This window comes from Carassius gibelio, chromosome A4 (genome assembly GCF_023724105.1).
Source record: "Carassius gibelio isolate Cgi1373 ecotype wild population from Czech Republic chromosome A4, carGib1.2-hapl.c, whole genome shotgun sequence".
Lineage (NCBI taxonomy): Eukaryota > Metazoa > Chordata > Actinopteri > Cypriniformes > Cyprinidae > Carassius > Carassius gibelio.
The window spans coordinates 11292491-11318889 of record NC_068374.1 but is presented as its reverse complement, the minus strand read 5'-3'; the positions used below and the strand labels follow the sequence as shown (position 1 = coordinate 11318889).

The following is a 26399-nucleotide window of genomic DNA, read 5'->3' as shown; positions in this document are numbered from 1 at the left end:
AACTGGTATGGCTATCTACCAGAGATATCTGTCTAAAACAACCCTGCAAAAAGCTCAGCCCTAAGTACATTGAACCTTTCCTCATGGAACGACAAATGAACCCTGTCACATATCGTCCACTCCTCCCTGCACAATATTGGATACACCCCACGTTTCACCTTTCTCTGCTAAAACCCCTTCACGCTCCTGTCTCTGTTCCCCCCACAGACCCAGTCCCTGACGCCACCCATTGACGCCGAACCCATCTATACGGTACGAGAGATACTGGACTCCCGACGTTGTGGTGGGCGACTGGAGTATCTTGTAGACTGGGAGGACTATGGACCAGAGGAAAGATGTTGGGTACCTCGTCAAGATATCCTCGACCCCAACCTGCTCACAGACTTTCATACTCAGAATCCCGAAAAACCCACTCCACGACCCAGAGGTAGACCCCCGTCGGAGAGTTAGGAAGCTGGAGGAAGGAGTATTGTCAGGGATCTGGTAAGCCCGGTCCCCACCAATCACCAACGCTCACAGTCACCTGATTACTAACCAGCCACACCTACCACGCATCACAGAACCAATCAAGGGCACTATAAAAGCACTCACCCGCACCTCAGTTCCCCATCAAGCCTCCAACGGGAACGACCTTCTCAAAGTTGTCTCCAAGCTCCTGCAAGCCAGACGTAACGTATACTCACCTTAGTGTTACGCTAACCTGTGTTCTTGTTCTGCTGTTCCCAGGACCGTGGATCACTGTGCAACATCAAGTGATTCGGCGGTCGCTGTAGTCTCCTGTGATTACCCCGAGCTGGTTCTGTCTCTGGCTTATAAGAAGGAAGAGAACTTTAATGAGCAATCCTTGACTGTGGCTTTGACATCTGTGTTCCTGTCAAACTCACCTGTGTGATTCCCCGCTCCATGTGAATTACATTCAAGCCTGCACTAGAAGATCGGAGCTTCACCGTGCACTGAGGAACTGAAAACACTGAGCACTTGAAACCTTATTCTAATAAACACAGTTCTGAATTCACCTTTACATCTGTGTCCCGAGTCCTACCTGACAGATATAGATTTATCTCTATCACACAAAATGTTATTACTAAAAGTCTCTCTCAGTAATTCAAATAAATGCTATAATGTAAAAAAGTGTAAAGCTCCATGTTGTACATTAAAATAGTTGTAAAAAATAGCAATTGTATCAATAATGTGAGCGTACGAGTTTCTTAATTTGTGATCTGTAGAATAGGATTTGTGCATCTGCAATGAAGAATTTGAGAAGGTGTAACTGTTGTGTTGTGTTTGTGGGAGAGAAAAAAAGTCTACAGGTTTGCAACTCTTAAAACATTTCTCTCTGACTTCAAACTTACTGAAACACATGTGTGGCTTTTCTCTACAACTACAAACACACTGTCACAGGTGTTCAGTCATTTTGACTCAAAAATACCTTCAGAAAATCCTCCCCTTCACACACACACACACACACAGACTGATTTACACAAAACCTGACGGTCATAAATACACTGAAACTAAATGAGATAATGAACTAAATAACAGGTGAAGAGAATGAGTAACTAAACAGACTGAGGTCAAACGACAACTATTACACAATGAATAAAAAATGTACACAAGTGTTACAATAACGTCAATATTTGCAAAGCCCTTTTTCCATTTTCTCTCTGCATTGATCTTCAACAACGCTTGGTGAGGTAAACAAGGTTCAAATGAATATATTATATCACAATAACTCCTTCCCTTCCCTCAGGTATTCCTCAAAAACACAATGACCATTAATAAACATGTGAAAACACAATCATTAGCACAGTTTGTCTGTTTGTGTGTAAAGATGTCAGGGGCTTGTTCATCTGGTGTTGAAACCCTTCGATGTTTGATGAGCTTCAGGTCGTTTCATCAGAAGTTCAGACGGATGAACAGTTTTTAGCAGCGACTGCATCTGATGCTCTTCCTTCAGTCCATTATTCACTCACTTTAATGAGGCTGGACTTTAAAGGAACTGTCAGTCATTTTGGGGTAAAATCTGGGCTTGCTGTGTAAGCAATTTTTGCTTTCACTAGCATAAAACAAACAAAGTGATAACGAATGACTCTATTTGGTGATGCACCGATCATACTGATTCTAGAAAGTGTTTATAAAGAAGAAAACTTGTTAGATCATATCCTGATTTCTACAGTCAGACTATTGTTCATATTCTCAGTCAAACATTAGAAGCTGTTTGTGTGATTTTCCATTTATATTCATCTTCACGTGGTTCAGGAAATAAACCAGTTTTTGAAAACAAGTAAATCATGTTTATTGTCATACTGTAATTACAAAAAAGCTGCAAGAGTCACATTTCACATCAAACTTTACTGATGTACTGAGTAATACTCCTAAAATCATGATCATTTTGGTTAACAATATTGGATCAATGCTGTTTTTATGAATATTTCTATTATATCAGTGTATTACTGATTTTATTTCAGTCTGTAGAAACATTGCTGTTGTTTTTCACATTCAGATTTTAGTTCAGATCTAAAAATTCAAAAGAAAATGATTTAAAAAAGTTGTATATGAAAATTTTAATATTACAATGTTTTGTTATATTTATTTTTTAGTTGTTTATACTGAATAACCTAATTAATGTGCCATTAAAAAAAACAAACAGGTAAAATTACTGACATTTATCCGTTCATGATGCATATATGTACATTTTTATTATAATGTATCGTTTATTTAAGGATACTCTTCTCACAGATCCATTTAACACTACTATCACATTTAGTATCAAACCATCCTAGTGATTGAGTGTCAGCACAGTCTTCATTTCCCTGATGGCTGTTTGGTTCTCCAGACTTCCAGAACCTGCATCAACAGATCAGCGTTAGATCAGAGCTGCTTTCTGTGTGATATGATACTGACTGAGACAATCATTTATTAGATAATAATCAGTTCAGTTCAGTGATTTCTCACCCAGAGGTGATGTTGATGTTGCTGCCATCAACCCATTTCCATCTGTCCTCCTCTTCAACATCAGTCAAACCAATCCAGAAATGATCAGAACCAGAAATATTCTTCACAAAATCCTGAGAAGAGAAACAATAACATGATTTATAACACGAGCACAGACTGATTTCAGCACATTCTCCTTAATTTAAAAACTAAACACCACTCACACACACACACACACACACACACACACACACACACACACACAAACACACACACACACACACACACACACAGACTCTCTCTCTCTCACACACTCTCTCTCTCTCGCTCTCTCTCTCTCTCACACACACACACATACACACACACACACACACACACACTCTCTCTCTCTCACACACACACACACACACACACACACACACACACACACACACACACACACACACAGACTCTCTCTCTCTCACACACTCTCTCTCTCTCGCTCTCTCTCTCTCTCACACACACACACACACACACACACTCTCTCTCTCTCTCTCACACACACACACACACACACACACTCTCTCTCTCTCTCTCTCTCTCTCACACACACACACACACTCTCTCTCTCTCTCTCTCACACACACACACACACTCTCTCTCTCTCTCTCTCTCTCTCTCTCTCTATCACACACACTCACTTGTTCCTCTCTGTTGTTGATGATGATCAGATCTGCTTCTCTCTCTCTACAGTATCTTCTGCTCTCAGCCCAGCTCTTCGTCTCAGAGGAAAAGAAGTAAAGACTGGATTGATGACACTTCCATCCATCTATAAACACAGATAAGACATCCCTAGTGAAATAGAAATACACTAAAATGATAAGTATACTACAAATACATTTACATATTTATGTACTTAATAAAAATACACTGCACTTGTACTTGTGGTATATTAAACTGGTAAACTTAAAGTCTGCTAAACTGGAACAACTAACTTTGTACTTTATTCATTTGAATTGTGCAGAACTAGTGTTGAAGTGTAACTAAAGATACACTGAAGTTTATTTGATTGTGTTAAAGTGGGACTATATCAATTATACTTCAGGTACACTTGAAATATCTTGCATTTAAAGACATTAAATATTATTCAGAGATCATACAATCCTCATCAACAGTGAGATTTAAACACACTGTAGGATTAATATTGAGAGATGTGCATTGTGCACAAGTAGCACTACAAATAAAGCTGAAATATAAATGTTATATCAGTAAGTCTAGAGCGATATATCAGTAAATATGTCAATAGATTTGAACTATTCTTAATATTTAATAAATATACTTTTAATAAATAGTTTTTTTTTTACTAGGGCTAGGGATACTTGAACTAAATTTTAATCTAAACCCAATTAAAAAGGTTATTTATATTACTTCTACTAGTAGTGTTTATTTGATCATAGTTGTTTATAGTATTATTACTGTACAATAACTGACAGTATACAGTATTGAATATTCAATTTTTTGAGTGCAAGATCTCTTTACAGTTTATCTCTTAATTTCACTGTATCTGTACGCTCTGTTTATGTTGTATACTGTAACAGACAATGACTTTCAGAAGGAAACCTGTTTCTCAAAGGAAGGTTTCTGTAACAGTGTTTTAAACTGATCTCATTGGTGCTCTCTAGACACTGAAGCAGTCTGTGTATTTGACAGGTTTGTGTCTCATCTGAGGCCAAAGATTGATTATCACAAAAGATCATGTTTTTTCTCTAAATTATCATTAATCATTATAAACATAAAGAGCTAAAGAAAGGTCAATTACAAGCATAAGCTACACAACAGATCCAGGACAGTCCACTTTAAAGTCTGAGTCTGCTTTAGATCAAGTTTCCAGTTAGACTGAAGAAACTAACCCGCAAACTTCTTCTGAAGATCATTTCTTTCTGATTTCAGCTGGTCTCTCTCTTCTGTGAGGTTCATATTGTTTGTTAGTAGCTGGTCTCTTTCTACTGTAAGGTTGGTGATCTTAGTCAGCAGCTGTTGTCTCTTTTGAGTGAAGGTGGCACACAGTATAATGCGTGCAGTCAGCAGAAGAACACACAGCAGCACAAACACTACTGCAGCTGCTCTGGAGCTTCTGATCATCACACCATCACTTCCTGAAGAGGATAGATATGATGTTAGTCTCTTCACTTCCTCATATCATACGACTCACATCTTCTGAAACATGTGAACTGTAGACTAACTTTAACGCTTGTCAGACGTTTATTAGTGTGGTTTTTGATCTTGTGTTTTGTGAGTAAATGCAGAGGAACAGTTCACTCAAAAATGGTTTCCCGATTATTTACTCATCTGAGTTTCACTGTATATGATTTTCTTTTTTCAGCCGATGATCCATTTTTGGTTTTGGAGGAAAACGTGAACAGGTCTCAAAATAAACCTTTTCTAAAATCCATATTTAGGAAGCTTTAAATGAATCCACATGAACCTGGTTGACAAATAAGTGTCTTCTCTAGCAAAATGATCAGTCACTTTCAGGAAAAAAATAAACCATTAACCACCATCAACAAATGGAGCATGTCAGATCATACTGGAGGACCTGGAAGAGAGAGAATAATCAGAAAATGTCCTTTAATCTCAGTTACCTGTGTGTCGAGGTGTTCGGGGTTCTTCTGTGTTGAAGTCTTCTGTCTCTTTCTTATGTTTCATGTCTCTTACAGCCTCTGCACTGACGTAGATATCAACAATCCTTTCTGTTCGGTCTTCTGAGTCTCTTATTGAATCTTTATCCGTGCTATATGACTGGATTCTCGTGGCGTTGAATCTGTGATATCTGTTCTGACTTTACCTCGTACGACGTTCACATATTCTTAGACATCATCCATGTTGTTTCTTCTTCTCTGAGTTTTACCCTTTTCTATATTTTCATTTCCACATTCAGTAAACTAACACTAGTTTCTCTCTCTGTAGTGGACTGTGTTGTGTTCCTCATCTGTTTGTGTGACCAGTATTTATGCAGAAAGGAAGTGTTTTTACAGAAATACTACAATTATTTATGTCAAAGGGAACTTCAACTCACTGCAGAAGGACACTGAAATAAGTGTTTCAACTATGAGGATTGTGTTGATGTAAATGAGGTTCAAGGTGATGTTGTAAAGTTTCTGAAATGTTCAGGTTGTTGCTGGTACATCAAAAGTTCAGACAGCTGATCAGGTTTTTCGGTCTGGTTCTCAGGAGAGCATCTGGAGATTTTGTTCTGAGATGCTCAGCCTGTTTTTTGGTTGTTGTTCTCTCTCTCTCTCTTTTTTTTTAAAGGCGTCAGAAAACATGAAACCTCTTGAATCGCTACAAGAGTCACCGCAGACAGACCGAATCTCTGTTTGCTGTGTTACGAATCAGCTCAAAGGGGAAATATGTATAATTAGTCATAACTAGTTATAAGTTATAAATATTTAGATCAGCTGTAAGTTTTTACTTGACCTCTCAGTGTCAACTGTCTGTCAATTCTAAGAACGTTAATTTCCTGGTTAAATAAAAAATATTTCTTACTGTACAATACTACACAGAGCATGTAGCTAAAATCTGCATGATTAGAAATGTACTCGGTTACGAACGTAACCTCGGTTCCCTGAGATACGGAACGAGTACTGCGTATGGGGAAAAGCTCCTTTTTTCCTCGATACTGAAGCCTTTTTTCAGCCTCGTGGCACGGCATATAACGCAGTACTCGTTCTGTATCTCAGGGAACCGAGGTTACGTTCGTAACCGAGTACGTTCCCTTTCGATACTTCACTCATACTGCGTATGGGGAACGAATTCAACCACGCCGTGCCACGGTAGGGAACGACAAGACTTAACTTGAACACCCTGGGGTCCAGAGGATAAGTGAGAGGGCCGGAGCCATCGAACCCTTGACGCTACACTGCTGAGAGGGAGCTAGCTCACTGGAGGTGGTATGATGACAGAGTCTGCTAAAGGCCGTCGTATCAAGCCGAAAGAACCCGAGCATGCAAGGTCGGGATATCCAAGTTATAGAACCTGACAAAAGTGGACGGCGAGGACCAGCTGGCCGCCTCACAGATGTCCTTGATAGAGACACCACTAGTCCAGGCCCATGAAGAGGCCATCCCTCTAGTAGAGTGGGCTCTAACTCCTATGGGGCACTCAAGGCTCATAGAGGAGTAACATAGAGCGATAGCTTCAACTATCCAACGCGAGAGGCGTTGCTTTGAGACCGAAGACCCTTTGGTGCGGTCACCAAAGCAGACAAAAAGCTGGTCAGATTGCCTGAATGGCTGCGACCGCTCAATGTAAATTCTCAAAGCCCTCACTGGGCAGAGTAAATCCAGCTCTCGCTCACCTGACAACGGAGGCAGAGCTGAGAGGGAAATTACCTGTGTTCTGAATGGCGTCGAGAGCACTTTAGGCATGCAGGGCTCACCGAGAGGGCCTGCAAATCACCAACACGCTTGACCGATTCTAGAGCAAGTAGCAAAGCGGTTTTGAGCGTTAGGGGCCGAAGGTCAGCTGACCACAGCGGTTCAAAGGGAGGTCCTTTGAGTGCTCCAAGGACCGTGTGAAGGTCCCAAGTGGGAACGGTGAAAGGACGTGGGGGCTTCAACCGCCTAGCACCTCTCAGGAAACGCACAATGAGGCTGTTTCGACCCACTGATTGGCCAGCAATAGGAGCATGAAATGCTGCAATGGCTGCTACGTAAACTTTGAGTGTGGAAGGGGTGAGACCCTTTTCTAGACGCTCCTGGAGAAATGACAGTATCGGAGATACATCACACTCAACAGGGTCTTTGTTTTGTGCTAAGCACCAGTCAACAAAGACTGACCATTTTTGGGCATAGAGGCGTCTTGTAGACGGGGCTCTTGCCTGAGCAATGGTGTGTAGCACGTCCCCGGGGAGGCTCAGAGGCTCCCATCGAGGGACCATACATGCAGAGCCCAGAGTTCTGGCTGTGGATGCCAGATTGTCCTGTTCGCCTGAGAGAGGAGGTCCCGCCTCAGGGGGATCGGCCATGGGGCTTTCATGGAAAGCCTGAAAAGCTCCGAGGACCAAACTTGGGTCCTCCAGAGTGGGGCCACTAGGAGGACTCTGTGTCTGTCTTCCCTGACTCGTCTGATGACCTGAGGGATCAGAGCGATCGGGGGAAAAGCATAAAGAAGGAGGCTGGGCCAGTTGTGGGCCAGCGTATCCCTGAAAAATAAGTTGGGCAATGAGAGTTGCTTTCTGAGGCGAAGAGGTCGACCTCTGCCTTCCCGAAAATCTCCCAGATTTTGAGAATCGTCTGGGGATGGAGCATCCACTCGTCCGAGGGGACATTGCTCCGTGAAAGCATGTCTGCTCCCAGATTCGTCTTGCCAGGTATGTGTGTCGCCTTGAGCGATCGCAACCTGGGTAATGCCCATTCCAAGAGGCGCTTTGCCAGTGCGCAGAGGCGGCTGGACGAAAGGCCGCCTTGGTGATTTATGTAGGACACCACTGTCATGCTGTCCGACTGGACTAGGATGTGGCGCCCTTCCAAGATTGACTGAAAGGATTGAAGGGCTCGTTCTACTGCCAGCATCTCGAGGCAGTTGATATGGAGATGGCTTTCTTCGTGGGACCACGAACCGAAGGCTGGTCTGCCCTCACACAGAGCACCCCAACCCAGGTTGGACGCATCTGTTGAGAGCACCGTCCTTCTGGAAACCGCCTGTAGGGGTACTCCACGACTGAACCAAACAGGGTTCATCCAAGGCTCCAGGGCTGCTAGACAGGCCTGGTTGACCCTGATGCAAAAGCGGCCGTGCCGCCAAACATGTGGGACCCAGAGTTTCAGCCAGTACTGCAAGGGCCGCATTCGTAGGAGGCCGAGCTGTAAAACTGTGGAGGCGGAAGCCATCAGCCCTAGCATCCTCTGAAAGAACTTCAGAGGGAAACAGGCTTTGTTCTTGACAGAGGCCGCGAGCTGCTGAAGTACCAGAGCGCGCTCTGGTGATATGACCGCCCTCATATTTACGGAGTCGAAAACTGCTCCCAGGAACGTAATACGTTGGCTGGGGAGCAGTGAGCTCTTGGCGAAATTGACCCTGAGTCCTAGGCACTGTAAGTGGCTCAGGAGCACGGATCTGTTGAGGTCTAGCTCGGTTCGTGACTGGGCTAGAATGAGCCAGTCGTCGAGATAGTTCAGAATGCGGATTCCCATCTGTCTCAGAGGGGAAAGCGCCTCGTTCATGCACTTCGTGAAAGTGCGGGGACCTAGAGACAGCCCAAAGGGAAGGACTGTATATTGGTAAGCCACACCCTCGAACGCGAATCTCAAGAATTGTCTGTGATGGGGGGCTATCTGGATGTGAAAGTAAGCATCTTTCAGGTCCAGCGAGAAGAACCAGTCCTCAGGGCAAATCTGCGTGAGGATCTGCTTCAGTGTCAACATCTTGAACTTCCGTTTCATGAGGGAAAGGTTCAGGTGTCTGAGGTCTAGGGGACAAGGAAATAACGGCTGTAGAAGCCCGACCCGCTTTCTGAGGGAGGAACTATCTCTATGGCTCCCTTCCTTAACAGCGTCATCACTTTGGTGCGGAGGACCTGAGCGTCGTCCGGCTCTACCGAGGTGGGAATCACTCCGCGAAAACGCTGGGTCTTCGGGCGAACTGCAGTGAGAAGCCGTGTTTTATTATCCCCAACACCCACTTGGACACTCCGGGGATGGCCTGCCAGGCCTCGGCCCGCGTGACAAGGGGCTGGATAGTGTCGGATGGCAGACCTCTGATTAGGGGCCTGAACACTGACGAGTGTGGAAGAGGAAAACTGCTCTCTTTTTGAAAATTTGAAATATTTATTGTGTTCGCCATAACAACAGCGCTTTGCGTGGACGCAACAACAGTGGGCCCAGGTCGCACAGCAGACAGGGGAGATAGCTTCTGGGGTGGTCCGGCCACAGCGGGACTTTGCCCCTTCCTCTTTCTTCCCCAACGATCAGGAGGATTTAGAGGGCGTCGGGTCCAGCACAATCCTTTGCCGGGGGCCCTGACGTCTAGGCGGTTTAGCGCGCCTAGTGGGGCGAGCTGGGTGCTGCTCCTTAGGGGGCGCCGCCTGGGGGGTAGAAGGGGCAGGTTTGCTCTGGTGCTGAGTCGGCGCAGTCCTGGGGCGACTCGGGGCAGAGGTGGAGCGCTTGGGCAGGAAGTGTCGCATGACTTCTGTGCTGCAGTGAAGCGTTCTGTAAACCCTTCTACCGCTGGTCCGAAGAGGCCGCATGGAGAGACTGGGGCATCGAGAAAGGCCACTTTGTCGCTCTCCTTAATCTCTGTTAGGTTGAGCCAGAGGTGGCGCTCCAGCACAACCAGGTTGGCCATGGATCATCCGATGGCCTGGGCCGTGGCTTTCGTGGCGCGCAGAGCCAAATCAGTGGCGCTGCGGAGGTCACGGAAAGCAGGTTCACTAGAGCTAGACTCATCCAGGGAACGGAGAAGCTTTGCCTGGAACATCTGCAATATGGCCATGGTGTGCAGAGATGAAGCGGCTTGGCCCGCAGAAGTGTAGGCCCTGCCAGCCATGGCAGAGGTCGTCCTGCAGGGCTTGGAAGGAAGGGCTCTCTTATTTTTCCACCCCACAGCCGCGGGGGGACAGAGGTGAGCAGCCACGGCCTCGTCCAGGGGCGGCAATTGCTCATAGCCCTTCTCCTGAGAGCCATCTACTGAGCTGAGAGCTGCAGAGGAAGTGCGTAGGCGGGCCGAGTAGGGGGCGCGCCACGACTTTGTCAGCTCATCATGAACCTCAGGGAAGAATGGGGCAGGTCGCTGGCGGAGGGCCTGGCGGCGTCCTGGCAGGTACCACTCGTCCAGCCTGCTGCGTGTTGGCTCTTCAGAGGGGGCCCACTCCAGATGGAGTTCCTCAACGGCCTTGGAGAGGATGCGGAGAAGCTCGGCATCCATCCCAGCTCTGGCGTCGATGGGCTCCAGTGACGGCAAGTGGGCGGGGTCAGAATCGCCGGCCCAGTCCTCCGTTTCAGAAGCCGCGAGAGACATGGAGTCGTCAAGCGGCTCGTCCTCCGATCCGCCAAAAGAGACGAGGTCGCTCGCTTCAGCTGAGGGACGCTGCTCTGGGCGTGAGAAGAGGACAGGGGACGGCTCTCTCATTGGAGAGGGTGAGGCACGCGGGCGCTGAGCCGGTGTGAGCTCAACCAAATCCGGGCGCTGATCCCCTCTTCCCCGTCTTTTCCTGGCCGGCTCGCTGGAGGAAAAAGACGGGAGGGCGCGAGGGGCGGGATTACTTTCATTAAAGAAAGCAATCCGAGAGCGCAGAGAGGCGAGACTCATGCTTTCACAAAAGCAGCATGAAGTCTCAGTGAGTGCAGCCTCAGCATGGGGTTTACCCAGGCAGAAAACACACTCACCATGGCCGTCGTCCTCATGCAGAGGGGCTCTGCATGTGCCACAGCTGTGGCGCGGCATGGCCGTCGCCGTTAAAACGGCGTTAGAAACGCTCTTTTAGAGTGGTGAAAACCGCTGGAAAAGCTCTTTTACGATCGCCGGATGGCAGCAGGAGATCACTGAGAAGCGGCCGGAAGCGGGAAGCGGGCGGCCCGAGATCGGCGCTGAGAGCGGCTGTCTGCGAGTACGCCGGCGCTGCAGGCGGTCGGCGGTCTCAGCTGGTCCGCTGCGGTGCCTCTTCGACGGCGAGAGCTCGTTCCAGGCGAAGGCGAAGGTGTTCAGCAGAGTTCCAGCGAAGTGAAGTCGTCGCTGAAGGAGTAAGATCTGATTTCCTCTGGCGATTGCCTGCTTATATAGCCATTCGCCCCGCCCATTTTGGCGGGCTTTGGCGCGCTGCATCGCCACAGGCTCGCACAGCTACGCAGCGCTGTCATTGGTTTAAAAAAGTTTACAGATTAAACCAATGGCAGTGCAGTTGCACTGCGTTATTGAAAAAAGGCTTCAGTATCGAGGAAAAAAGGAGCTTTTCCCCATACGCAGTATGAGTGAAGTATCGAAAGGGAACTTCAGTTATGAACAAAAAATGAACAACCTCAAGTGTGTTACAATTAAGATATTATTTACTACATAAACACTTAAACTAGTCTAACACACACACACACACACATGCATACAGTAGTCTAACACACACACACACACATGCATACAGTGGGCATAGGGAAAAAACTTAAACAGTAAAAAGAAAAGAAACAAAGACATGAAGCTATGGTACAATTTGATATTCAGCAGATCTACAGCCTGAAGGAAACATCAGTTTCTTAGTTCAAACACACCTTTGTAAAAGATGCATATGATACTAAGTCAGTTATTTTATCTAAACTGATCGATTAACTTCAAGATTTCAAAATCAGATAGCATGCTGATAATGTAGCACTGTAAGATTACATTTGTTTGAACGCATTATTGCAAAAGCGATTGAGTGTGAATCTGTTTAAATCATGCTTTAACCCGAAAATAATCAGTAAAAGAAACAGACAAACCCTTAACATCCCGCTCAACTCTTGCAGTCAACCTTCTGATCAAGCTAAATATGTTGGCTGTTGGTATGAATTTTACTCGTGATAAGAAGCTCATATTCCAGGGGGCAAGGAAGTCGACCGGAAGTTGAAGTCGGGTGGGGGCTGCCATCTTTTAGCAGAACTTCACCTGCGTTAGCATTCCCATTGACTCCCATTCATTTTGGTGTCACTTTGACAGCGAATAACTTTACATCTGAGGCGTTTAAAAACTCCATTTGTCCATTATTTATTTCTAAAGATACACGACAATGTATAAAGGGCTCCATTACCTTCTATGTTTCATTATGACCCCGTATAAAACAGTTTTTGTAAAAAATAGGCTAACGATTGCGTCATAACCACTCGTCTCTCTGTCGCATTACCGTACAGACAGGAGGAGAAGCTCGCAGGCAATTAACTTAATATGGCGTACTGGCGTTACATTTTAAAATACTATACAAAATAATTAATCAGAATACTTACTCCTGCTCACTCACGCCAAAGAATTCCCCGCTCAAGCTCGCCGTCTCTGCAAGATTAACGATGGTAGTTTGCACGCACAGCTACTAGAAGATTTACATCTGTCAGACAGGCTGCTGACGTTGTCAAGCTTCGTTTGAGTCTGCGCATCAGAAATGGAAGTGCTAAAAAATGCTAAAAATTGGCTTCACTTGTCTCAATTGAGTTCCAATGGGGTCGCTGTGTCCATTTCTTTTACTGTCTATGTCATATTTAAGTGTTTGTGCAAAAGTTATTAATGTGCATTAATGACAGGGAGCGCCATCTCATCACTTTAATTTTTCATGATAATGAATGTATAATTTTTTAATTAACATAATATCATGGTGTCTCACATAGGTACATTAAAAATATAGCTACGGAAAGCTTGAAATGTTTTTAAACGAAAAGGAATAGTGTAATGTGTGAATGTATTGTATTTCTCTCGTCGGAGAGAGCAGCACTGTGAATATAACCAAAACAACAGTCCTAAATAATATATATATATAATATAGGCCTTATATTTATTTACTGTTTAATAAAAATAGCATGCATATGATCCTTTGTGTTAAGGTCTTCTTTTAATTTTTGTTTAGTAGACTGTAGTCTAAGACTATCCAACATTTTAAAAATTAACAAATTGTAAAAAAAAAAAAAAAGTTTTTTTTGAATGTTACAATGTTATATCATAATGTTATTGTTGTTTTACTTCCTTCTTTTATCTCATTTTACAATTACATTCATTTCGCAATCCGTCCCTTTGCGCCACCTGGCGGTAGTTTCGCGAATGATTTTAACACGCGACAGTTACCACCGCGGCGGTAAGCGACAGAAAGGCTGGCCACCTACTGTATGTATATGTATATAAAAAAAATTGCTTAACACATAAGAGAAATATTATTTTACAACTGTAACAAAGTTACACAAAAAAAAGACACACATTTGTGTTATTTTTCAAGTGAAACCATTTCTACTAATGTAGTGAGTATTTGAAAGAAAACAAACATCTCTGCTATAAAGTCCAGTAGACACAAGTATATACACCTGTGACAAAAAAAAGTAACTCACCTCAAATGTTGTACTTCTATTTCACAAATATATAGATTAACGAATACAACTTCTCTTTATATAAAAAAAAGAAAAGAAAAAAGCCCACATAGATTCTAATACTCAAGTTCTTCCAAATCCAAGTCTATGTCATCAAAATCAACTCCCTCTTTCGCATTAGTACTAGTACTACGAGGAGCACAAAACACGGTCCTTATCACTGTGGACATCACACTTCGAAGACTTATCAAGTCCAGATTCACTGCCGCTTCTAGCACAAACAACAGCAGTAGTAGTACAAGGCACACTGTGAACATCAGATTGCACAGCTTTACTAGGGTCACATTCAATGCTGCTTAAAGGCCAAACACTGGCAGAAGTAGTACAAGGCATACTGTGCTTTTCAATATTAGAATGCACATGTTTGGGGCTACCAGGCACACTACCGCTTCTAGCCTCACACACGGTCTTTTCTGCTGCATGGTCTACAAACTGTAAATTGATCATGACTTGACCACACATGTCAATCTGCAGTTTGTCATGGCCAAGTACTCTTGAAACCAATTCATTGGAGTCATACCTACCAAGTTTCGGCAAACCTAGTAGGTTGCAGAAATTGTCATGGTCCATTTGAAACTTCTTGTTCTGTTCTCCAATTTCAACTGTGATGTGTCCACGTAACAGAGACGCAACTTTAGAAGTTTTACAGAAAGCTCTGCAGGATTCACATCGGGTCATATTGGTTTCCAGATTCACAAACTCTAAAGTATGAAATTGTGGACACAGGCACTGAATTCTAATATCTGTGTCCACAATTTCTCCTACAATCCTCTCTCGTTCACCTGGTTCTACCTCTGCTGAAGTACCACAGTCATCAACAAGAGAAAAAGTGGTTTCACTTTTTGGACACAAGGTGTCTGTTTGAACAACCGTACAGACACATCTGTAAGTTCATACCAGCTACCTATTACCAAAGAACGGTCACCCCACACTGTTAAGTAGATAGTTTTAGCATGGTCTGCAACAGTATATGTTTTCTGTGTCAGCCTCTGCCGGCTCCTAGTGACAGTTTGCTTCTGGGAGAGGAACTGCAACACCTTCACCTTCACAGACGCCTTAAAAAAAAAGATGATGTAAAAATAAAATGTCATATGCTTACAACCCTTCAAAAACAAAACATACAACTGCAATATTCATCATTAATTATTTTTGGGATTATTATAATTTATAAATACCCCTAACTAAATTTTATCTTTTTATTTATTTTGTACTATACAAATATATACAGCATAACACCCATTTCAAATTAAACTAATTTTACACAATAAGTCTCACATCCAAAAACATACACAAGATAAAAATTTACAAACACCCATTTAAACCCTTTTCACACATTACAAACCACATAAGTTTTTATTTGAGAAACAGACAATGTTGCTACAAAAGTGACAATTTCCTAGTAACTTTAGCACCCAAAATACTATAAAAACTAACCTACATCTACACTAATTCTGAAGACCAACATTGTCTTAATGAAGTGTGCGGACTTCACATTTGAGCTAAAATCTGCAAAACATTGGTCCAAGACCAACACTAACTATTGTAGACCATTCATCATACACTTTTTTTATTGCAGTACTTATCTTATTACCCAGCACTATCGCTGCAAACACTATAAAACCCAAATGAATCCCAAAGCCTGCTTTACATACAATTAACTTTAACCATAAGCAGATAACTAAAACTTTTACATTTTATTGTGTTGTACACATGAACTTAACATCTTTGAGTCAAAACATACTATATAAACATTAAATAAAAAAATAAATAACTTACTCTCTGGTACTCCGTGACATCTTGAAAAATTTCTTCCAGTGTCCTCTTCTGGTCATCACCAGTCAATTGATCAAAAGCAAAGGAAAGCTTCAGAACAACAGACAATTTGGACCTTGTATTAAACTTAATATCAACCTTATCTTTTCTTTGGGAGGACTTGCTCAAAACCAAACCACTCAATTTCACTGGACTTCTGCAAAAAAGCAGCAATAAACACTACATATATACATATACACACACCACATTGCACAAATGTTCTAACATGTAAAAAATAAATGATAAAATATGAATGCTTTCATTACAATAAATATACTATTAATAAATAAAATTAATCTATCAAATTATCAAAAAATAAGCTAAAATGCACAATACAGGGTCATTACCATCCATCTGTAATAATAATTAAAAAAAAGTATAATCATTAGACAAACTTTTAAATTATAAAAGACTCACTTGTCTTTTTCCACACACTGAAATTGATTGTGTTGCTGAACATCAAACACCACAACTCTGCTGTTACGAGTCGCCTCCTGGACTACTGCCGTGAAGTAGGGGAGAGCAGGGGCGAAAGTACCATTTTTCAGAAAAACTTAATTTTAAAAGATAATGTTGTATACAGAGATATATTTCTGCTGTGGCCAGTAACTCAGAAGTGTGGTCTAACAATATCAGGTGGTATTTTGTAGAAATGTAGAAAGACTTCAGTATAATTTCACTTTGAACATAAGTTGCACATAGTTACTTTCGACCCCATCGGTTGGGACGAAAGTAACACACAGGTGGGTCAAAAGTAACACAACAATATAAGCTACATTTTTTTCTGTTAGTCTTATTTTTCTTAAGTATACCTGATTGTGACCTTGTTAATAAATAACTGCAAACATATTTTGTCCTTTATCTTTGCAAAAAAATTATTAAATTACATTTTCATATTTTAATTTTAAATTTAAGTTTCATCAGATGTCTTAAAACCTGACTGCATTTTTTTATTGTAAATTTCAATGTATTTTTATATAAAAAAATTCTACAGAATGCACAATATAAAAATGTAATCACATTAGCATAATAAAAAAAACTCTAAACATAGTGTAACAGTAGGCCTATTTATGTTTCCATACAGTTGTTTTTATGCATGAATTGAAAATGTGCATTAAAACATCTGGAAACACTGCAAATTCATAGGTGGAGGTGTAAAGGCTAAGATATGGCTAAAACCTAAATATAAATGTGATTTAGCAGCTGCCCAGAGAGTGATGTTCCTCTACGTCCAGAAACGCCCTCTCAAACACATCTGGATAAAACGTCTTTCTGACCCTCACTAAGACATATTCTTTTGGTATAATATGACATTAACATTTGTAAGAAATGATGCAAGACACAGAAATTCACAATATAGCTTGCACTGGAACAAAATAAATACTTTTTGTGACTGTAGCGGGACAAAAGTAACACTTTCGTCCCGACAGGAACTCCTGACATTTAAACTCGATTTAATTTTACATAAAAAAAAATTGAAAATGCAAACTTTAGGATGTGTTAAAGCACTAAATAACCTGTAGATTGAAACAAGAAAAACAACACGACTAATAAAAAAAAAAATTACCGCTTCAACCATTTACTTTCTGTACTCGAAAACAGTTTTACGGACCTAACTTCCGGAAACGATGAGGAAATCACATGATATTTCTCAGCTCCGTCAAGGATTGCATGCTGAACATGCTGTCATATGGGAATGCAAATGCAGAAAGAGGCTCGGAGAAAATCGCTTTGTTACTTTCGTCCCGTGTTACTTTCGCCCCGGTTCTCCCCTAATTCACGTCACTTGAACGTACCGATATAAAGTTGGTTCGACGTTCGACGTTGGATGTTAGACATATATTCAGCTGAGAAAAAAATTAATAAATTATTAGTGGTTGAGTGTAATTGTATAAAAATGGCTTATCTGAAAAGCAATAGAACGTGTAAACTGAACACACATCGCAGTTTAATTGTTTTAATTCTCGTTGATTTGTTGCAACACATAAAGTCTTAAGCAGCAGCGCCCTAGCGCTTAGGCCAGCTAGGGAGCGTCTACAAAGTACATGATAATGAAAAAAATGGAATGGAATGTTTTTTCACAATTAACAAAACAAGAGAAATTTGCGCACCCAAGGTCTTTGAATGATATAAAGACAAACACTTATAGTGCTCACTTGAATTTAAATAAGAAATATTATAAACAAGATATTTATTTGTAGTTATTATTATATTATTACTATTACAGTTTTTCTCAATTGCTAAAACCCAATTTCTGAAACCTTGCTCCATTTTCTAAAAAAAATTAAACACAAAACCTCATCTTCAAGCACTATTTACAAAACCTCTGATTCCTCTTGCAAAATGAAACTTTCGCCTCAAAACAGTTTTACCTGTGTTCAAAATCAAACACTGCTCTCAAATCATAAACAAAGTGATCAAAATGATATACACTATCAAGCAGTCAGTAAACAATACAGCAACAAATAGAAAATACATTGTCTAGATTAAAAATACATCTCTTTCGCCAAGCATTCGAATAATGTATCTCTAAAATTGTGACTGCAGTTGTATCTGATCAAATGCACATTCTTATTCTTTAGCTTGGGTTAAACTAATTAATTTTACTTTGTAGGATCAGCAGCTATGCTAATGATGTCTCTGTTTGTTTCTATGTTTTGCCACAGCTAGGATTTACATAAGCTCCAGTCTGGATCCAGAACACCGGAGAAGAGATGATGCTGACCCTCAGAGGACCTCAGATGATGCTGACCCTGAATCAACAAACAGAACTAACAATTATTGCTACATGTGTGACTGCATCATATAATAATTGCTGTTGATAATGTTCATCATCTGGCTGACTACGTCTTGTATACATTTTTTCTGAAAAATCCTGTCATACGTGCACAAACTGACAGTCACCACTTATAAGCTACTACTAAATATTGTAGAAATGTAATTTTCTGTAAAGTTGCTTTGTAATGATTTGTATTGTAAAAAGCGCTATACAAATAAACTTGAATTGAATTGAACTGAATTGTTCAAAACCTAGTTCTCAGGGAGAAGTACATTTTTAATCTCAAAACAAAGTTCATATTTTTCTGTCATTTGTCTTTTGATGAATGAAGACACATTGTATCATAGTAGCTAAAAAAAAGAAATTAACTACTCTGCTTTGCTCTTTTTTTTTTCTCTCTTTCTACCCCTATTTTTACAGTACTGTACCCCACATATCATAAACTTGTCCTTGGTGTCTGTGATATTATAAATATTGTTCTTTGAACCTGCAACCATTCAAAATCTATAGATCAGTCAGTACTGTTGACACATGGAAAGCACAATGTTCAGGGCCAAACAATCTGTTTATTGTAGAGTATACAGCCTACAATGTACAGTAATATAAAATCAAAAATCAGAGGAGTAAACATGTGATGATCAATGTGCTTCTTGTCTTTGGGCTGGGTCAGGCCAGAGCACTTCATCGACGTCACAAGCAATATTGTCCCTCCTGAGGCAATGTGGGAAGAAGTCTCTTGTGTGCCGTATCCAGCCCTGACATGATTCCTCACCTATATCACCACAGGCTAAATCCATGGCTTGCAGCAGATTTACTCTTGTGCAGGGTTCTCATTTAGCTCTTGACCCTGCTGCTCAAATAAATTGTCTCTTAGATTTGCAATAAATCTTAGAAGAAGCTGGGTATTATATGACCCGAGTGTGACATGGTGATGCAGAACACCATGGTTGCTGACAGATTAGACAAACATTTTGATGGTGGTTTTAGCCACAGAACTGTAATAGAACTCATACTATTGAAAATGAAACCTATACATCCTTTAGTTCCAACTAAATACAGTCTTCTATTTTAGCTTCAAAGGCTGTGTCTTCTTACAGATTTCTTATGGGACATTTTGCAGTAGTTTTCATTGTCAAAAGTGATGCATAAGTCACCTATTGACTTTCAAAAATCTATTTTTAAAAGCTTTCAAAGAGTCTCCAGTGTTACTGCCCCCTAGAGGAAGATGTTTTGAGTCAGTTTGACATTCAAAATATTTTAAGAAATTCATTTAAAATGTATTCAGTTTTCCATCTCAACTTCAAAGGGTGAGTCTTGATACCTGGGCTTAAACGATCACTTTCATACAGGTTTTACTCTCATTTGTAATTCAGGATACATGCTATTGAACTACATTTAGATCTGTTAATAAATTCATGTAAAATGCATGCAGAGTTCTTTCTCAAATCTAAAGGGTGTGTTTTGTTACTGGTTCCTAGAAGAACATTTTGATGGTGGTTTTAGCCACAGAACTATAATAGAACTCATACTATTGAAAATTAAACCAATACATAATTTAGTTTAAAATAAATGCAGTCTTCTATCTCAGCTACAAAGACTGTGTCTTGTTACAGATTTAATAAATGATATTTAGCAGCAGTTTTCATTGTCAAAAGCGATGCCGAATTCACGCTATTGACTTTCAAAACTCGCTACAAAGGCTTCCAAAGAGTCTTTAGTATTACTGCCCCCTAGAGGAAGATACTGCAGCTGTTCTGATCCAGTATGACATTCAAACTTATGAATTATTTTAAAATCAATAAAGTCTTCTATTTCAGCTTCTAAAGGTGTGTTTTGATTCTGATTTCTAAATGAACATTACATCCATGGTGATAAACCTTGGCTTTGAACTCATCAAAGATTTCACCAAGGGATGTACAAATTGTATTTACGTTCTAAAGAGAGCATCATATTATAATGGGAAACTCAACCAAGCAGAAGTATAAGCTGAACTAACAGTGATAACTGAGATGCTTCTCCATATGATTGAGATGCTTCTCCTTATGATTATGGTATTTAGCGACATACAAATAACAACGATACAAAGTTACATTGAACAGCAAACAATGTATTATAATCTCAGCTCTAAACATATTAAGCACTTTGAGGAAACCATACTGACACACTGTAACCTCCATGCCCTCTTCGTCCAACTTAAAGGTCCTCCTAGAAGTCTCCTTCACTGCTGTTCATTTGTCTTGTCCAGGTAGCTGTGATGTAAATGAAACACACTATAAACAAACTGTATATACACCTTGTATTTTGAAGTGGAGGGCAGTTTTTCTTCAATGCAAAGAAAATCTGGCTGTAAAAGCATAGTAATTTCATTAACAAATGATCTGAAACCTGCCTGTTTCACAGCTTTATGCAAGACATCAACAAATGCAGACACAGATGTCTTCTGTGATAAATGCCACTTCAAAAAACAAAGAGTCAGAGCTGAGGAAGAAATTAAATAGGTCATTTATCCATGCTGAATACTGAATATAAAAAATCCAGAGCAATCTATACTGGAAGAAAAAAATATCACCTTCTGTTTCGGAGAAACCGGTATAACTTCCTGTTGCCATCCACAGAGACTGCCAGCATGTCTGAGGTGCAAGTGGTGCAGGTGAAAGGTTATCAAGTTATCTTCCTCAAAAGCACAATAGGAAAACTCCAGGGAGCTGTGATGCAGTGTGTTCCCACACTATGAAAGATGCATTATATTAAATATTACTTTGGAGATGTCTACATATGGTAAACAATTCTAGAATATGCTGAACACTTCAGGCTGGCGCCGATACAGGATGGCTGCCTCCGTGACGAGCTCCGCATATGTTTTTGTGTTTTTGTTAGTTTGTCCTGTCTTTAGTTATATTCCTGCCATCAGTTTCACCAGGGAAGAACTGCTGAACATTCGGCAGAACGCACCACAAGATGTTTTACCGGATTTCAATTATTCAGACGTTTTACTGAACGTTGTTATCGGAGGAGCGGCGGCGCTGATCAAGCGCTTCAGGACGCGCAGACGGGGGAAGCGAGCGGGAGCGCTCGTCAGACTCAGGAAGCGCGGATTTCGAACGCCGTTGCCTAGCATCCATCTGGCAAATCTCCGCTCTCTACCCAACAAAACGGACGAACTCCTTCTGCTTTCTCGGACAAATAAGGATTTCACACACTCTGCTGCTCTGTGTTTCACGGAAACCTGGCTGAATGACACCATACCGGACAGCGCGCTCCATCTGCCGGGATTTCAGCTGTTTAGAGCGGATCGTGAATCAGAATCCACTGGGAAATCGCGCGGCGGCGGGACATGCTTTTACATCAATGAACGGTGGTGTACAGATGTAACTGTGTTAAAGAAGACGTGCTGCTCAAATATCGAAACACTCTTCATTAACTGCAAGCCGTTCTATTCGCCGCGGGAGTTTCACTCGTTCATTCTGGTCAGTGTTTACATCCATCCTCAAGCGCATGTGAGCTCAGCTTTACAGAAACTAGCTGATCAGATCACAGAGACAGAACAACAACACCCTGACTCTGTTTTAATCATTCTCGGGGACTTTAATAAAGCCAATCTGTCCCGTGAACTGCCAAAATACAGACAGCATGTTACATGTCCCACAAGAGACGGTAATATATTGGATCACTGTTACACCACAATAAAGGATGCATTTCACTCTGTTCCACGAGCAGCTTTGGGACGTTCTGATCACCTTCTGGTTCATCTTATACCGTCCTACAGGCAGAAACTAAAATCAGCTAAACCTGTATCAAGGACTGTAAAAAGATGGACTAATGAAGCAGAGCAGGATTTACAATCTTGTTTTGACCTCACTGATTGGAGTGTTTTTGAAGCTGCTGCCACCGATCTGGACGAACTCACAGAGACCGTAACATCATATATCAGTTTCTGTGAGGATATGTGTATTCCTACAAAGTCTAAACTAATTTACAATAATGACAAACCGTGGTTCACTGCAAAACTCAGACAGCTCCGTCAGGCCAAAGAAGATGCTTACGTGAAGGGGGACAATGTCTTGTATAAACAGGCTAAATACACATTGGAAAAGGAGATCAAAGTGGCAAAGAGGAATTATTCTGAAAAAATAAGGACTCAGTTCACTTCCAACGACTCCGCATCAGTGTGGAAAAGTCTAAAGAAGATCACCAATTACAAGACACCACCCCCCAGCACCGTAGAGAATCAACGACTGGTAGACGATCTGAACGAGTTTTACTGCAGGTTTGAAAGAACACCCATCACCTGCCCTGAACGCCTCCCCACACAACCATTCACACCCTTCACAACTCCTGCAACCAGCCCCGAATGCCTCTCCAAACTACCGTTCACACCATTAACAGCTCCTGAAACCCATCCTGAACACCTCTCCAATCAAGCACTCTCACCATTCTCACCTCCTGCATCCCCCCTCTCCCCCACACCTGCAATTCAGATCAGCGAGGATGCGGTGCGCCAGGTCTTCCGGAAGCAGAAAAGGAAAAAAGCACCAGGCCCAGATTGTGTTACACCAGCCTGTCTGAAATCCTGTGCTGACCAGCTGGCCCCCATCTTCACACAGATCTTCAACAGATCGCTGGAGCTGTGCGAAGTCCCTTCATGCCTCAAACGTTCCACCATCATCCCCATCCCTAAGAAACCCAAAATTGCAGGACTAAATGACTACAGGCCTGTGGCTCTAACGTCTGTAGTCATGAAGTCATTTGAAAAACTGGTGCTGGCCCACCTGAAGGACATCACTGGACCCTTGCTGGATCCTCTTCAGTTTGCCTACAGAGCAAACAGGTCTGTGGACGATGCAGTAAACATTGGACTGCATTATGTTCTGCAACACCTAGACAGACCGGGGACTTATGTGAGGATCCTGTTTGTGGACTTCAGCTCGGCCTTCAACACGATCATCCCAAACCTCCTCCTGCCCAAACTAAATCAGCTCTCCGTGCCCACCTCCGTCTGTCAGTGGATCAACAGCTTCCTGACAGACAGGCAGCAGCTAGTGAGGCTGGGAAAATACACATCCAGCACCCGTACAATCAGCACCGGAGCTCCCCAGGGCTGCGTTCTCTCCCCACTGCTCTTCTCCCTGTACACCAACGATTGCACATCTAAGAACCCCTCTGTCAAGCTCCTGAAGTTTGCAGATGACACCACACTCATCGGCCTCATTCAGGACGGTGACGAGTCTGCTTACAGACAGGAGGTAAAAGAGCTGGCTGTCTGGTGCAGTCTCAACAACCTGGAGCTTAACACGCTCAAAACAGTGGAGATGATCGTGGACTTCAGGAGAAACCCCCCTGCACTCCCCCCACTCACCATCATGAACAGCCCTGTGACTGCAGTGGAGTCATTCAGGTTCCTGGGAACCACCATCTCTCAGGACCTGAAGTGGGACATTCACATTGACTCCATCGTAAAAAAGGCCCAGCAGAGGTTGTACTTTCTCCGCCAGCTGAGGAAGTTAAACCTGCCACAGGAGCTGCTGAAACAGTTCTACTCCACCATCATTGAATCCATCCTCTGCACTTCAGTAACTGTCTGGTTCAGCTCAGCTTCTAAATCTGACCTCAGAAGACTACAGAGGGTAGTCCGGACTGCTGAGCGAATCATCGGTTCAACTCTCCCATCTATTCAAGAACTGTACTTATCCAGAGTGAGAAAAAGGGCTGTCAAAATCACTCTGGACCCCTCACATCCAGCACACTCCCTCTTTGAACTGTTGCCATCTGGTCGACGCTACAGAGCACTGAGCACTAGAACGACCAGACACAGGACCAGTTTCTTCCCTCAGGCAATCCATCTTATGAACAGCTGACAATAATGGCGAACACACTACACTTTATATTTATATACACACACACTTTATTTATCTAACACACATACTTAGTATACACTTAAATTTTGCACACAATATATATGTACATACATAACTTCACTTTGTAATATACCTGCCTACAATTGTCATTTGTATATTGTCATTCACTGTCTACATATTTGTATTTTTTATTCTTTTATTATGTGTTTTATGTTCTGTCGCTGTCATTCTGTTGTACTGCGGAGCTTCTGTCACGAAAACAAATTCCTCGTATGTGTAAACATACCTGGCAATAAAGCTCATTCTTCTTCTTACACTGAGTGGCGGTATAAAGTGCATTTGCAGCCTTTGACCGCTGAGTGGCGCTTTAACCACAAGTTATCAAACAAGTGCATCAAAGCACATTTTAGACGTCAGTTTTGCCTCACTGACGTGTTAGATTTGATGGCTTCAGTCAGGGAAAATTAAAGAAAAACACTATAGTTCAAATATTTAATATATATAAAATTCACAGATGAAAGTTTGGTATTTATGAAGTTATGTGCATTTCTTAGAACGAATTCAAGCAGGATAAATGTCAAGCCTGTGCCTGAACCTGTGATTATATTTTCTCTAAGCTACATGGTATTAAACCATATTTTAGATTGGACACATTTAAAAGGTGTGCAGTATTATTTATATTATATTAATTATGCGTTATATTATTCAAAAGAAATTGTGGTTTACTTTGCATCGGAGCATTAAAAGTGGTAGCCTATTTTAGGGGGGTTGGCTTCATGGATTAATATGTAATGTCAATATTTAATATATTATGCCTATATTTTAATTTATATTGTAAAATTCCTTTAATAAAACAACATGCATTTTTGTTATTCGTTTGCTGTCCTTTATTTTGACAGATAACTTCTTGGGAGAAAGACATTTGTCTGTACACTGATTAAGAAATTGTTGCATGTTTAAATGTGAAGCGCTGTATAATTTCGTTCCCATTATTTATGCCTAATTTGCCTAAAACAAGAAACGAATAAATTAAACCTGCACGATTAAATCTTTGAAACTCTAAAGAATGGATGGATTAATAAAACGTCCTCAGGATTAAACTCAAGTTCTCTCATTATAATCAACAAAATGCACACGATGTAAAAAATAGCTTCATTAACTGACAACATAAGTGATTTTATAAAAATGTCTCTTTTCACAATTATTAGGCTACTTCTGCATGTACTTTGTGGCAAACTTAATGCATGTGCTTGAGCGCCATTGTCAGCATCAACTCTAGTGAAGTATAACCACACTTTGGAACGTTTTGCTCTCTCCGCCATCGTCACTCTTTGTATTAAGCGGGAGTTTTCGTACTGTTATGCGTGTACCGTACTCGTTCTTGTTGTGTGTGTGTGTGTGTGTGTGTGTGTGTGTGTGTGTGTGTGTGTGTGTGTGTGTGTGACTGACAGACAGCCTCCGCGGCGCGCATGCGAGTTCTTGCAGATCTCACAGACAAACGTCTTAATAATATGGCATGTTAGAAATGTTTGGTAAGATAAAATGTGCACAATAACATTAAGCAAATCTCTCCGCCATCGTCACTCTTTGTTATTAACAGAAGTTTACGTACAGTTAATGCATGTGCGTGCGCTCGTTGTGGTGTGTGTGTGACACACAGACAGCCTCCGCGGCGCGCATGAGAGTTCACGCAGATCTCACGGACAAACGTCTTAATATGATTGCAAATTAGAAATGTTTGGCGAGATTAAATGTGCACGACAACATTATTAAGCAAAAATACATAGTACATTATTTTTTTCCTCCAGTACCGAAAGCAGAACCGGTACCGTCAGATCTTACTGATACTACGGTGTTTCATAATTTAGCCCCGGGGCCAGTTTAATACCGGGTTTCGGTACCCATCCCTAATAATAACACAAGTGTAACGTTGGAAGAGTCTTAGATTATAACAGATCC

The 26399-nt window shown here is 41.7% G+C and overlaps 1 protein-coding gene across 1 annotated transcript in view; it reads right to left on the bottom strand.

Annotated features, from left to right (window-relative positions):
• Positions 1-2268: 2268 nt before the first annotated feature.
• The window catches only part of LOC127969524 (CD209 antigen-like protein C), a 44811-nt gene continuing 20680 nt past the window's right edge, over positions 2269-26399 (bottom strand). Inside the window, exon 5 of the mRNA XM_052571546.1 lies at positions 2269-2844. Coding sequence (XP_052427506.1) covers positions 2712-2844 — 133 coding nt within the window. The 3' untranslated portion in view covers positions 2269-2711. The remainder of the gene's footprint in view (positions 2845-26399) is intronic.